Source organism: Podarcis erhardii (assembly GCF_964252035.2).
Source record: "Podarcis erhardii genome assembly, chromosome: 9".
In the NCBI taxonomy this organism is placed as follows: Eukaryota; Metazoa; Chordata; class Lepidosauria; order Squamata; family Lacertidae; genus Podarcis; species Podarcis erhardii.
The window spans coordinates 8965779-8979743 of record NC_138512.1 but is presented as its reverse complement, the minus strand read 5'-3'; the positions used below and the strand labels follow the sequence as shown (position 1 = coordinate 8979743).

The 13965-nt window shown below is 42.6% G+C and overlaps 1 protein-coding gene and 1 long non-coding RNA gene across 3 annotated transcripts in view; one reads left to right on the top strand and one right to left on the bottom strand.

The window, feature by feature from the left end:
- Nucleotides 1-6102, bottom strand: part of NCAPG (non-SMC condensin I complex subunit G) — a 37336-nt gene extending 31234 nt beyond the window's left edge. For both annotated transcript variants that reach the window (XM_081876210.1, XM_081876211.1), the window contains exons 1-5: nucleotides 6009-6102; nucleotides 5439-5545; nucleotides 3672-3881; nucleotides 1776-2004; nucleotides 1494-1639 (exon numbers count right to left, since the gene is read on the bottom strand). In XM_081876210.1, the coding sequence (XP_081732336.1) occupies nucleotides 1494-1639; nucleotides 1776-2004; nucleotides 3672-3881; nucleotides 5439-5545; nucleotides 6009-6087 (771 nt within the window). In that variant the 5' untranslated portion in view covers nucleotides 6088-6102. The remainder of the gene's footprint in view (nucleotides 1-1493; nucleotides 1640-1775; nucleotides 2005-3671; nucleotides 3882-5438; nucleotides 5546-6008) is intronic.
- Nucleotides 6103-10040: 3938 nt separating this feature from the next.
- On the top strand, nucleotides 10041-12419 carry LOC309350019. Its single transcript, XR_014160260.1, has 2 exons — nucleotides 10041-10260; nucleotides 11938-12419. It is a non-coding gene; the product is annotated as an uncharacterized lncRNA (long non-coding RNA).
- The last annotated feature ends 1546 nt before the right edge of the window (nucleotides 12420-13965 follow it).

Genomic DNA, 13965 nt, shown 5'->3' with positions numbered 1-13965 from the left:
GGACTAAAAAAGGCGAGAAATTTTTTAAATAATTCGGAACGAGCGGGGGAGGTATAAAAAGGAAGTCAGCCCCCCCCCCTGTTGTAGAGGAGCTAAAGTAAAGGACTTAACATCTAAGATTGAGTGCAACCTTATTTTGATAAAGTTATGAAATTTCGCGATGGAAAATTATAAGATTGAGCTGGAGGAGAAAAGTGGAATTTATTTAAAAAGCAACCCCCCCCCCCCCCGGAACCTGGGAGTGTCTTAGCGAGAGCGCCGGGAGAAGACAAGGAGAGGTTTTGACAGCTGTCAAAGAGCTGTCAAAGCAGAAGAACAATAATGAGAACTATGTTACGAGGACTTTGCCGGTTATATTTGTTACAATTTGGATACAAAATGTTTAAAACAAGGAATAATAAAGTTACTTTGACTGGTGGACGTGATCTGGAAGGGAACTGAGTTATTATAATCCACCTAGAGGAGCCGAGGGATATTACAAGTTGTTGACATCGAATTTGACAGAACCTTTTATCTCCTGGGAAACTGCAGAAATGGAACATTATTTTGACTACAGAGGTTTACACACTAAAGTAGACAATAGACTTATCTATTGAAAATGGAAGGGACTTGGCATCATGTTTCGTTCCTGAATAACAGAGCCTCTGCAGCGGAATTTAGAAGCTTTTGGAATTAGAACATTTGTGCAGGAAAACAGGAAAAGAAAGAGGAGAGAGACCAACAAGAACATCAAAAATAATAAGAATTGGACAAAGTTGGAAGTGGGAACATTTGGGAAATCCAGATTTGAAAGGTTTAAGAAATAAAATTGGAGTTTTACTCCCAAGTATATAAAAATCTGGATGGAAAAAATGGGCCTTTTTGAGATAGACTCCTTCCAAGATTGGACATTTAAAATTAAAGAAGACTGGTAAAGGACTATGGCTTAAATAAATGTGGGAACTCCAGGAAGACATTAGATGTTGATTAATACGGGAAACGCAACCAGGAAAAGGGGGAGCGATTTGGAATCCAAAGGCTGTAAAATCAAAATCATATTTTATTTTATTATATTTAATCTATTATGTATATTAAAGAGGGGAACGCGCGGAAGGGAATAGGTCAATCTTAGGAGATGGGAAAATATTTTTAAATAGGGCTAATGATAACAAGGTTAAAATTTGGGATAATAAATTGCTGAATTTATTTGTAAGAATTGGAATACAAGAGGGGGAGGGGAGGGGAAGTCCTGGAAAGATGTTATGGAAAATAAGATTTTAAATTTTGATGTTTTGTTTTTTTATATTATTGGAAATTCTTAATAAATATTATTTAAAAAAATATATATATATAACGAGTTTAAAAAACACTGCAAATACACCTATACATAAATTTACACCTGTACCCCAAACATAATTTTGCTCCCCAGAGAGAATAAGGTTGATTTCTCCAAATGTTTACATCATATATTACTAAGAAGCAATGTAAGTAATTGTAGTATGATATTGACTTACCTGGTATGCCAATTTCCTAACCGTCTCTTTTACATCCATAGTACGACCTATAATTTTTGGCAGGGTTTCAGCTGATGGACCAATACATGACAGCACAGTGCGCCTGACTTCCGGATTGGAGTCGTTCTCAATTAAATTACTGTAAACTAAACAAAAAACAGTATTACACAGAGTATGTTAATGACCGGAAAATGTACATAAAGAAAATGTTTTTTAAGAACTGCAAAGATAAAAATACATCTTTAAATTAAAATAAATATCATTGATACAGTAACAACGTACCATTAACCACAGGACAATCACTGTCCTTTGGATCTTGAAGTCTAGACAATGCCAGCACAGCTTGAATTCTCACATTTGGAACTTTATCTTTCACTCTGAGCAACATCGCATTGCTGATTTGATCAAATAGCTCATCTTCAATCTGAGCATTCTCCGGCAGGCTTACCAGAAGCTTATTAATAATTTGGCACACCCGAAATCGTACTGCACTGCTGTTTGCTTGGTGAGACTTAAAAAGAAGCAAGGAGTTGATTTTTAGTATTCCTGCATTATTGTTCTTATGTATAAAAAATATGAATAGTTTCAAGTATTTACATATAAAAATCTCATAAATTCACCCAATATTTAAGTACCAAATGTATTATTTGGTATAACACCCCCTTCATTTATTCTTACAATCCTGGCAGTCAGTCTTAATCTTAAATTATTTATTTTTTCCATTTAAAGGATCTTTAACCCATAAATGAATGACACCAGGTTTAAACCTGAATGGCTGTGCAGAATAAACTTGGTGCTTAAGACAGCAATTATGAAGCTGGTCTTCAGCTGTGGCTGAATGCAAGACTCTAGAACATAATGCAGACTGTAATTATAACCAAAACACAGCCATATCCCATAGAAATCAATTGAGCAAACTGGAGCCTCAGCAACTGCATCCAAGACCCCTATAATTGCACTTCAGAAATTCTGGCCTTAGGTGAATGTTGGTCAGCAGCACAGATTGTTCAGACAAAAGCTAAGCCCACTTATCATTGCTTTATGTCAGGCATAGGAAAATGCGGCCCTCCAGATGTTTTGAGACTACAACTCCCGTCATCCCTGACCACTGATCCTGTTAACTAGGGATGATGGGAGCTGTAGTCCCAAAACATCTGGAGGGCTGAGTATGCCTGCTTTATGTCTTTAAGAGCAGGAAAGATAACACAGCCCTTGCATTCATAGAATCATAGAATCATAGAGCTGGAAGAGACCACAAGGGCCATCGAGTCCAACCCCCTGCCAAGCAGGAAACACCATCAGAGCACTCCTGACATATGGTTGTCAAGCCTCTGCTTAAAGACCTCCAAAGAAGGAGACTCCACCACACTCCTTGGCAGCAAATTCCACTGTCGAACAGCTCTTACTGTCAGGAAGTTCTTCCTAATGTTTAGGTGGAATCTTCTTTCTTGTAGTTTGGAACCATTGCTCCGTGTCCGCTTCTCTGGAGCAGCAGAAAACAACCTTTCTCCCTCCTCTATGTGACATCCTTTTATATATTTGAACATGGCTATCATATCACCCCTTAACCTCCTCTTCTCCAGGCTAAACATGCCCAGCTCCCTTAGCCGTTCCCCGTAAGGCATCGTTTCCAGGCCTTTGACCATTTTGGTTGCCCTCCTCTGGACACGTTCCAGTTTGTCAGTGTCCTTCTTGAACTGTGGTGCCCAGAACTGGACACAGTACTCCAGGTGAGGTCTGACCAGAGCAGAATACAGTGGCACTATTACTTCCCTTGATCTAGATGCTATACTCCTATTGATGCAGCCCAGAATTGCATTGGCTTTTTTTTTTTTTAGCTGCCGCGTCACACTGTTGGCTCATGTCAAGTTTGTGGTCAACCAAGACTCCTAGATCCTTTTCACATGTACTGCTCTCAAGCCAGGTGTCACCCATCTTGTATTTGTGCCTCTCATTTTTTTTGCCCAAGTGCAATACTATACATTTCTCCCTGTTAAAATTCAATGTGATTTCTACCCAATATAACAAGATTGATTTTACATCACCATTAAGAAAATAGCATAGGAATATACACCCCATTTATATGCAGATTCATATAGTGTCCATTAGATCATACTATAAAGAGGAGCATTATGCATCCAATGTTATTTTTTCACCATTACATTATTGCTAAGGTACCTCAAGCAGAAACTTGAACAAATAATTCAGAAGAGAATTTTCCACTTGCTCCTCTTCTTCAGTGTCATCTTTTTCTGGCTCATAAAATGAAACAACAAACTTGGCCGCAAAATTTATCACTTGTTCTACTGCAGGTTCTCTTTTGTAGACAATCAGGGCAAATTTAAGGTAATGAACAAATTCCTCATGAAAAGAGATTTTGTCCTGCAACTAGAACAACGTTACACAGTAAGTAATGCAACTTCAGTATCAAAATTGATCAACGGTGGAACAGACCTTTATTTAAAAAACAGGCAGATCCAATGACATGTTAAAATCCTTTCCACTGAGAACTGGTTCTTTGGACAGAGCTTGAAAATTCCAGATTAAGACTTGAAATCTGAAATACTGGTCATAATCTATGTTTTGTTGATACTTACAGTCTTCTCATGTCACAGTACAGTGGAACCTTGGTTTTCAAGCTTAATCCTTTGGACTCCTGAAACCATTTGAAAACCAAGGTGTAGCTTCTGAATGGCTGAAGGAGCTTTCTGCACTCAAGCGGAAGCCACATCTTACGTTCAGCTTCTGAAAAACGGAAAACTTACTTCTAGGTTTTTGACGTTCGGGAGCCGATTGGTTCATCAACTAAGCTGTTCAAGAACCAAGATTCCATTGTACTGTACTGTGACATGAGAAGACTTAGTATTGTTATAAGAATTTTAAGGTCTTATATATACAAAATATTTATAGATGTACCAAGCAAACACATGTAAACCACATGTGTGAAACCCACAGAAAAGTCCTGAAACCACTTTCTCTCCCAAAATGACCTCAAATATTTCTCTGCACGGTTGAAGGAAATGGGAAATCTCACCATTTTCTCTGTGCTCACAAATCCTGCCAAAGGCACATTTAAGGTTTGAATAGGGTGAGCCTGAGACCTGGATTCAGGAATTAAGTAGTGGTGCCCCGCAAGACGAATGCCTCGCCAGACGAAAAACTCGCTAGACGAAAGAGTTTTCCGTTTTTGAGGTGCTTCGCAAGACGAACTTCCCTATGGGCTTGCTTCGCAAGACGAAAACGCAAGACGAAAACTCAGTAGGTGACCATAAGTAGGCCCCTTTCAATCCTTGCTTTCCTCCTCCACTTAGGCAATACAATAATACTACAAGGGTTCTGTACCAACATAACATGAAGCACTTTGAGAACTGTTATATGGAAGTGAAGCACTGTTTATTGCTACAAAATATACTGTTGTAAACTGAACATGGTTCACTACAGTGATACCTCGGGTTACATACGCTTCAGGTTATATACGCTTCAGGTTACAGACTCCACTAACCCAGAAATAGTGCTTCAGGTTAAGAACTTTGCTTTAGGATGAGAACAGAAATCGTGCTCCAGCGGCGCAGCAGCAGCAGGAGGCCCCATTAGCTAAAGTGGTGCTTCAGGTTAAGTACGGACCTCCGGAACAAATTAAGTACTTAACCCGAGGTACCACTGTACTTGCAAATCCATATGGATATTCTGCAGTTGTATTTATTTAGGGAAGGTAGGCAGGTGAAGGTACTTTCACGTGCCTGTTAGATATGCTCAGTTGCCCAAGCTTTCCTGTTACATATTCTGTTACATATTCTACTTCCCACCCAATATCTTTCTTGAAGCAACCATTGCATGGTTTTGATGTGTAAAGGGTAAGGTTTTCAGTGAGACCAATGTATTTTATGAATGTGTTAGCCACCCTTGGGGGTTAAAGTCAAAAAGCATGAAATTAATAATATTTACCTCATTGTACATGTGCTTCAAGGATGCCACAAGTTTTGCATGATTTTGGTGAGCTTTTTGAGCTTTTTCAAAGGTCTCCTTAATATTGAAGTTCTTCCCTTTCATAGCTGCAAAGAAATGGGTCATTTTAAAAACTTAACTGAATCTTGTACATTCATGGTACCCACTTCACTAGGTGTTCGCATCACCATGGATCAACCATCAGAGTTTTCCAAGTTTTTTCAACTTGCCTAAACACAAGCTTCTACCTGTATTACTTTGCAAACCCTTTTATTCTTAGTCTTATTTGAAAGCTAGTTCTAAATTATTTCATATTTCACTTATATTCTGCCTTCCCACCAAAGGTCTCCATAGTAGTTAACAAGCAAGATTAGAACGACAAAACTTCAGAAAAACCACCTGCAGTTTCCACAGGGGGAATATATTCAAAATCAATGTCACTTTTTTAATTTAGCACATGCCCTCTCATTTCTTTAGGGCACACAAGTGAGAAATATGCAGCCCATTTTCAGAAGCCCTATGCAAGTGATCAGTTCAGGCCTCAGGTAAAAATTACTGGACTTCCCATACCTGGCAGTATGGGGTAATGGAGGCTGAGAGTAAAGGAGGTACCATGCCAAACAGTGGCTTCTGTGCCACCCACGGTCATGCAGCCCTTGGAAAAATGCCCTCAAAGGGGAGCAGAAAGGTTATGTTCTTTTGCCTCAGAAGATAGTAGAGCCACTTACAAGAGCCACTAATACTACACATACTGATGCCTAATCTAAAGAACATAAAGAGCAAACTGTCAGTTTCTATCATTTCAGACTACTTGTCATTCTAAACCAATGACTTCTCTGATGTGCCACACCTGTCCAAGTTTTAGATAGGAAGCTTTCTCTTCCATATCTGGGAGTGTGAGATGCCAGGGATTGAACCTAGAACAGGGGTTCCCAAACTGTGGTTCATGGACCAACAATGGTCCACAAACATCATTCCAGTGGTTCATGATGTGTCCATGGATTTGTGGCTGAATACAGGCGTCAGCATATCTATTGCAATAAATATCCATGTTGATTTTTGACTATTTTATTGAGGTACAGTGGTACCCTGAATGCGAACGGGATCCATTCCGGAACCCCGTTCACATCCAGAAGTGAACGCAACCTGCGTCTGCGCGTGATGTCAATTTGGCGTCTGCGCGTGATGTCATTTTGAGCGTCTGCGCATGCGCGAGCGGTGAAACGGAGCCCGTTACTTCCGGGTCACTGCGGAGCGCAACCCGAAAGTATTCATCCCAAAGCTACTTCAACCTGAGGTATGACTGTAATTTTAATCTGTTTTAGTATGGCTGTTAATTTTTCTGTTTTATTTTTATTTTTGTAAACTGCTTGATGGCCCAGTTGCATTCCTATCTGGATAAAGATAGCCTAAAGTCTGGTAGCCTCATTATGTTTATTAAAATTGAATGGGCAGTGGTACCTATGGCTGCGAACGGGATCCGTTCCGGAGGCCCGTTCGCAACATGCATAGAACGCAACCCACAGCGACACATCTGCACACGCGTGGGTTGCAATTCACCGCTTCTGCGCATGATGTCATTTTGCACATCTGCGCATGCACGAGCGGTGAAACCCGGAAGTAACCCTTTCCGGTACTTCTGGGTCGCAACCTGAAAAAACGTATCATGAAGCAAACATCACATGAGGTATGACTGTATTTCAAAGCGACAGCATTTCAACCGGTCCTTGGCCACGTTTGCCATTCGCTTTCCCCCCTCTCCTCTGCCCGATTCCTGTAAGAACTTGTGGGGGAAAAAACGCTTAAAAAGGGTTAAAGGAAAGTTTTGTTTCTGCACATCACCCTAGAATGTTCAGTTCACCATGAGTTCATGAAAACACTGCATTCTGACTTGTTCTTAGTCTGACTTGTTCTTAGTGCTTGGTTGACCACATCTACGAATGAATGCTGTATATTAATCACCGAGTAATTATTTAAGTCTTGCCATATCAATCATTAGTTATAATTTAATAAGGAAGCATTCACGCCTGTCCAATTCTGTGTTCCCTTTCCCACCCTTTAATCTATTGATGATTAATGTCTATAGGTAACCTTTGCTTTGTACTTGCGTTAACCAATCAGCAACAAGCACATATGTGGCAATGCTGTAATATTCAATAAAAGAGACTCCCTGAGACATGCTCGAGAGATGCCTCCCATATGACACCCACCACTCGTCTGTCGTTCATTTCAACCCAGCAACGGGTCATAAATTCCATTTATGGGTGCCTGTACAGTGGTGCCTCGCAAGACGAAATTAATCCGTTCCGTGAGGCTCTTCGTCTAGCGGTTTTTTCGTCTTGCGAAGCAAGCCCATTGACAGCTTAGCGGATTAGCACTATTAGCGGTTTTTAGCGGATCAGCTGATAAGCGGCTTAGGGCTTAGGAAAAGGGGGGGGGAACCCCGCAGGAACTCGCAAGACATTTTCGTCTTGCGAAGCAAGCCCATAGGGAAATTCGTTTTGCGAAGCGCCTCCAAAACGGAAAACCCTTTCGTCTAGCGGGTTTTCCGTCTTGCGAGGCGTTCGTCTTGCGGGGCACCACTGTATTCTTGTGTACAGTGGTGCCTCGCAAGACGAAAAGAATCTGTTCCGCGAGTCTCTTCATCTAGCGGTTTTTTCGTCTTGCGAAGCAAGCCCATTAGCGGCTTAGCGGCTTAGCGCTATTAGCGGTTTAGCGGCTTTTAGCGGCTTAGCGGATAAGCAAAAGGGGGGGCAGGAAAAAAACCCCGCAGGAACTCGCAAGACATTTTTGTCTTGCGAAGCAAGCCCATAGGAAATTCGTTTTGCGAAGCACCTCCAAAACAGAAAACTCTTTCGTCTAGCGAGTTTTCCGTCTTGCGGGGCACCACTGTATTGACTTTGCAGGCCGCCTTGTCTCGCCCAAGGCGGCTTACAATCTCATCCCTCTCCTGCAGGTAATAATAGACTTGGCACGCCTTTCTCTATCGCAGGAAACTGATGGACGTATGTATTTAATTCCTTTCATTCCGTAAAGCTTCGTACATCGCTGGGTCGTGGAAAAACCTCAAAGCGGTTTGCAAAAGATAAAGCAGTACAGACATCATAATCATAATAATAATAATAATAATAATCCCAATAAAAACCCCACCCAGAGGGAAAGTGGCGGCGGAGCCCTCCCAAGCCAGCCCTCTCCTCACATGCCCTCCAAAGACCCGTGTCACCTGAACTACTCAGCGCAGGCCACCAGAAGCCGACCCGGCCGCTACGACGCTCCAACTGCCGCGCGCCTCCCTCTTCCCGCCGTCGCCTTCAAAATTTGGACACGCCCACAGAGGCGAGGGGCGGGGCCGAGCTCGAGCGCTCTCTCTTTCGCGCGCTCTCTTTTCCCACCCTATCCTCGCGAGATCTCGGCATCAAAGGCGCAAACCGCAAGCCGAAGACGTCCAAAGCTTTTATCGCGCGTCCAACGGAGGAAGCGTGAGGTTGGGAAGGCGGAGCTCTCGCGCTCTCTCTCTCTCGCTCTCTCTCTCTCTCTCTCTCTCTCTCTCTCTCCGCTTCAAATCTCGCGAGATCCTGGCGGAAGAGGAGCGCGGCGGCGGAGGAGGGGCGCGGTTAAGACTCCCGGGTTGTGACTGGGGGAGGGAAAAGGGGCGGGGCAAATACATGACGTCAGCGCTAACGGTACTTCAGGTTGTCCGTTGGCCCTTTCGCGCCACGGGGACTGGGCACTGCCTGCATAAATGTCTTCCAGGGTCGAAACGGCGCCAGCCCTTCGCCATGAGGAAAAGTTGCTGCGGTTGTGGGCTTTTCAGTTACACGAGTTACACGCAGCCTTTTTGTTTCAACTCTGGTGGGAGGGGGCGGATTGCTCAGGTTCTGTTGGACTACAACTCCCATCATGCCTTGCTAGCAGGATCAGCTGTCGAGGATGATAGGAGTTGTAGTCCACCCAAATACCTGGCAGCTGCTCTCTCCCGTCTGAGAGAGACTGGTTTAGCCTCGCAGGCTTCCTCAACCTCAGCTCTCCAGATGTTTTTGGCCTACAACTCCCATGATCCCTAGCTAGCAGGACCAGAAGTTAGGGATGATGGGAATTGTAGTCTCAAAACTACAATTTTGAGAGCCTGGTTTAGAGAAGTGGCAAGTAGAAGAGGCTGCAGGGCAGGAGTTTGTAGAAACCTGGGATGCTTTTCAGCAGAAGTTGAGCAAGTGGATTTTTTCCTTGAGTTTCCTGCAGTGCAGGGGGTTGGACTAGATGCCCCTCAGGACCCTTCCAAAGTCATTGATTCTAAAAAGTACACAGCCATGGAGAAAGAGCGGAGACAGAGTTTTTCTCCCTTCTCACAATTCATGGGCACCCGATGAAGCTGAACATTGGAAGAGTTAGGACAGAAAAAGCACTTCTTCACAACAGAATAATAATAAAAATAAATTAATTAATAATAAAATTAATAATTTATTATTTATACCACGCCCATCTGGCTGAGTTTCTCCAGCCACTCCGGGCCGCTCCCAATCAAGTGTTAAAAACAATACAACATAAAATATTAAAAACTTCCCTAAATAGCTACTTATTTCCTTCACATCTGGTGGGAGGGCGTTCCACAGGGCAGGCGCCACTACCAAGAAGGCCTTCTGTCTGGTTCCCTGTAACCTCACTTCTCACAATGCGGGAACCATATAGTTAATCTATGGAACTCCCTCCCACAGGAAGTGGCAATGTTGGGCCGCCAACTGGGACATCTTTAAAAGAGGGCTGGGCAAATTCATGGAGGAGAAGAGACTTGTCAAAGATTCCACAAGTGATTTCAGGCATACAGGTCAGGAGGTTAGAACGTGGTGCTGATAACACCAAGGGGCAGCTGCGTATTCCTTGACTGCAGAGAGTTGGACCGGATGATCCTCAGAGTCCCTTCCAACTCTTACGATTCTATGAATGGCTATGAGCCACAATGGCTTTGCTCTGCCTGCACAGTTTTTGAGGCAGTGATGTTTCCAAATGCCAGCTGATGGAATCATGCTTGTCAACTGTTCAGCCACTATGAGAACAGAATGCTGGACTAGATGGGCCATTGGCCTGATCCAGAAGGCCCTTCTTATGTTCTTCTATAGGAACAGTGCAGTGATTGCTGATTCAATGATGTGCATTTTATTTTTGTTGTTGTTCTTTAGTCGTTTAGTCGTGTCCGACTCTTCGTGACCCCATGGACCAGAGCACGCCAGGCACTCCTGTCTTCCACTGCCTCCCGCCGTTTGGTCAAACTCATGCTGGTAGCTTCAAGAACACTGTCCAACCATCTCGTCCTCTGTCGTCCTCTTCTCCTTGTGCCCTCCATCTTTCCCAACATCAGGGTCTTTTCCAGGGAGTCGTCTCTTCTCATGAGGTGGCCAAAGTATTGGAATCTCAGCTTCAGGATCTGTCCTTCCAGTGAGCACTCAGGGCTGATTTCCTTCAGAATGGATAGGTTTGATCTTCTTGCAGTCCATGGGACTCTCAAGAGTCTCCTCCAGCACCATAATTCAAAAGCATCAATTCTTCGGCGATCAGCCTTCTTTATGGTCCAGCTCTCACTTCCATACATCACTACCGGGAAAACCATAGCTTTAACTATACGGACCTTTGTTGGCAAGGTGATGTCTCTACTTTTTAAGATGCTGTCTAGGTTTCTCATTGCTTTTCTCCCAAGAAGCAGGTGTCTTTTAATTTTAATCTTTTTAATTTTAATGTCACTGCTGTCACCATCTGCAGTGATCATGGAGCCCAAGAAAGTAAAATCTCTCACTGCCTCCATTTCTTCCCCTTCTAGTTGCCAGGAGGTGATGGGACCAGTGGGCATGATGTTCATTTTTGTATAATAATGAATAATAATAGCTTAAAGGTCCCGGGCCCTAAGGAAGCCAGACTATCCTCCACCAGGGCCAGGGCTTTTTCAGTGATGGCTCCGACCTGGTGGAATGCTCTGTCCCACGAGACTAGGGCCCTGCAGGACTTGATCTCCTTCCACAGGGCCTATAAGACAGAGCTATTCTGCCTGGCCTTCAATTTGAATTAGCCTGATCCTCTATTCCCTTTTCCCTTTGTTCTTCTATGAAGAAACCCTTTCTCGGACCCCACATTTAAATTCTTCCCTTGCTGGCCCTAGTAGGACCAACTTGGCCAGTTAGCCCTGGTGATCATTTGATGTCTACAGACTGGGTTGTTTTTGTTTGTTTGTTTTCCAAAATGACCCCTGCATTTTTGAATTTTATTTATATTGATGCTGCATTTTATGTTGTGTTTAATGCTGTTTTATGCTGTTTCTAAGTTGCATTTTAATCAGTGTTTTATATTTGCTGTTAGCCACCCTGAACCTGGTTTTTAAACTGGGAAGGGTGGGGTATAATTTTTTTAAATATTATTATTATTATTTAATCCTCCTCTGCCCTTAATCACACGCGAACTAGGATTTTTATCAATATGATATATTTATTTATACTCTGCCTTTTTCCCTTGACAGGACTCAAGGCAATTACAGATAAGAAAAAACAAAAACGTTAAAAAATGTTAACAGTTGAGCATTAAGAGAATTAAAATGTTACACACCTATAAAATCTGTTTAAAACATACAAATGATGACAATAAAAACAGCACGGCACCAGCTCTGTCATTCAAAGCAGCCACTTCCCAAAAGTCTGTTGGAACAAGGTCCTTCACCTGCCAGTGGAAGGACAGCAAGGAAGGAGCCAGTCCAGCTTCTCCATAGAGGGAATTGAAGAGTCTGGAAGCAGCCACCACCGAGAAGGCCCTTTTCCATGTCTCTGCCAAGTGGGATTGTGAGGGTGTTGGGATCTTTATCACATTTTGACCACATGTGTCTGAAAGACAAGCCCCATTGAATGTTGAGGATTTGCTTCTAAGTAAACAGGCTGCACTTATAACAACAACCACCTCTCAAGTACTTGCAGTTGTATTATAAATGAATATTTTTATTTATCATTATTATTATTTAGCATTACATGACATTTTCAGAAGATAAATTTAAAATAGTTTCATTTACCGGAAGCAGTTTATGTGCTTCTTCATCAGATGTAGACTTACCAAGCTAAAAGTTGTCCAGTCACAAAAATAATATTTTTAAGACTCCTCAGTGAAGTAATTAGTTTCACCTCCTAAAATAACATGCCCTGTGCCTGGAATATGTGACTATTTATTACATGTGATAGTGTTGTTGACACCCTCATTCCAAACAGACTAATGCAGGAGAGATACCCAGCTACCAGTTTAGTAACATTTAAGTGCTGCACAAATCCTAGGCATGCTTATAGTACAATCCTAGGCATGTCAGACAAGACATGTCAAATCCAATTTCAGGTATTCTGTGTTGTGTGTCTCCTGCTCCAACTGTAATATATTAACACTCAGTGAAGATGCTTCTGTCACCACCTAACTGAAATTCAGAATGAAAGCAAAGCAAGAGAACAAGATGGATCGTGCATTAGATGCTGTGCCAGTCCATTTTCTTATGTGGAAAAGATTCTAAGCTTTGAGTGAATGTATTTTAAACATATTTTAAGAACTAGCCACTAGGGGACAATCAAGTTGCAGATTTGCATTGCTCCTGTGGTCAAAACACCACTATTATTTGTGTGTTGCAGCACTGAAAGATGTGGCTATATGCAGAACTGTCTTTAATGCATAAAGAAATACACTTAAAGAAAGCAATTCAACTTGCTTTTCTTTATATATCATAAAAGGGAAGGAAGTATGTGGCATGTCATGCACATACTTATTTTTTTGTAACCAGCTGTTGTCAAAACACATGCAAAATGTGAAGTTCCATTGAATTCCACACCATTAATCCAAGTGTCTACAAATCCTGAAGAATTATACAAAATCCCACAATTCAGGTCATTTACATATATACACAAGGGTAGCGGGTGGAGCTGTGGTGTGGTCTAAACCACTGAGCCTTTTGGGCTTGCCAATCGGAAGGTCAGCGGTTCGAATCTACATGACGGAGTGAGCTCCTGTTGGTCTGTGCTAGCTTCTCCCAACCTAGCAGTTTGAAAACACACCAGTGCAAGTAGATCAATAGGTACCACTGTGGTGGGAAGGTAAATAGCGTTTCCATGCACTCTGGTTTCTGTCATGGTGTTCTGTTGCACCAGAAGTAGTTTAGTCAGGGAAGGAGCTCCTGTGCTTCTCCTGTGGATCCCGCCACCTGAGGTGGTTGCCTCACTTTGCCTCATGGGTGGACCGGCTTCTCACACTGGTGCTGGCCTGTCTGCAGGGTAAAAACCGAACCACTCTTGAATATCCACTAGACCCCAGTGTTCCCAATTTCGCTGAGGGGCAATCCTGCTATGTCGACATATTAAGCCAATCTACTGATTTGTGATGTGTAACGAATGTGATATTATTGTTGATTTTATGCTGTTTGCTACTGCAAAAATATGTTGGTTAACATGCCCCAGGACTCTCCTCACACAGACCTGGATGGGGGAATGCAGGAAGTTCCCTGTATATACTCTTAGTTTCAGTTGAT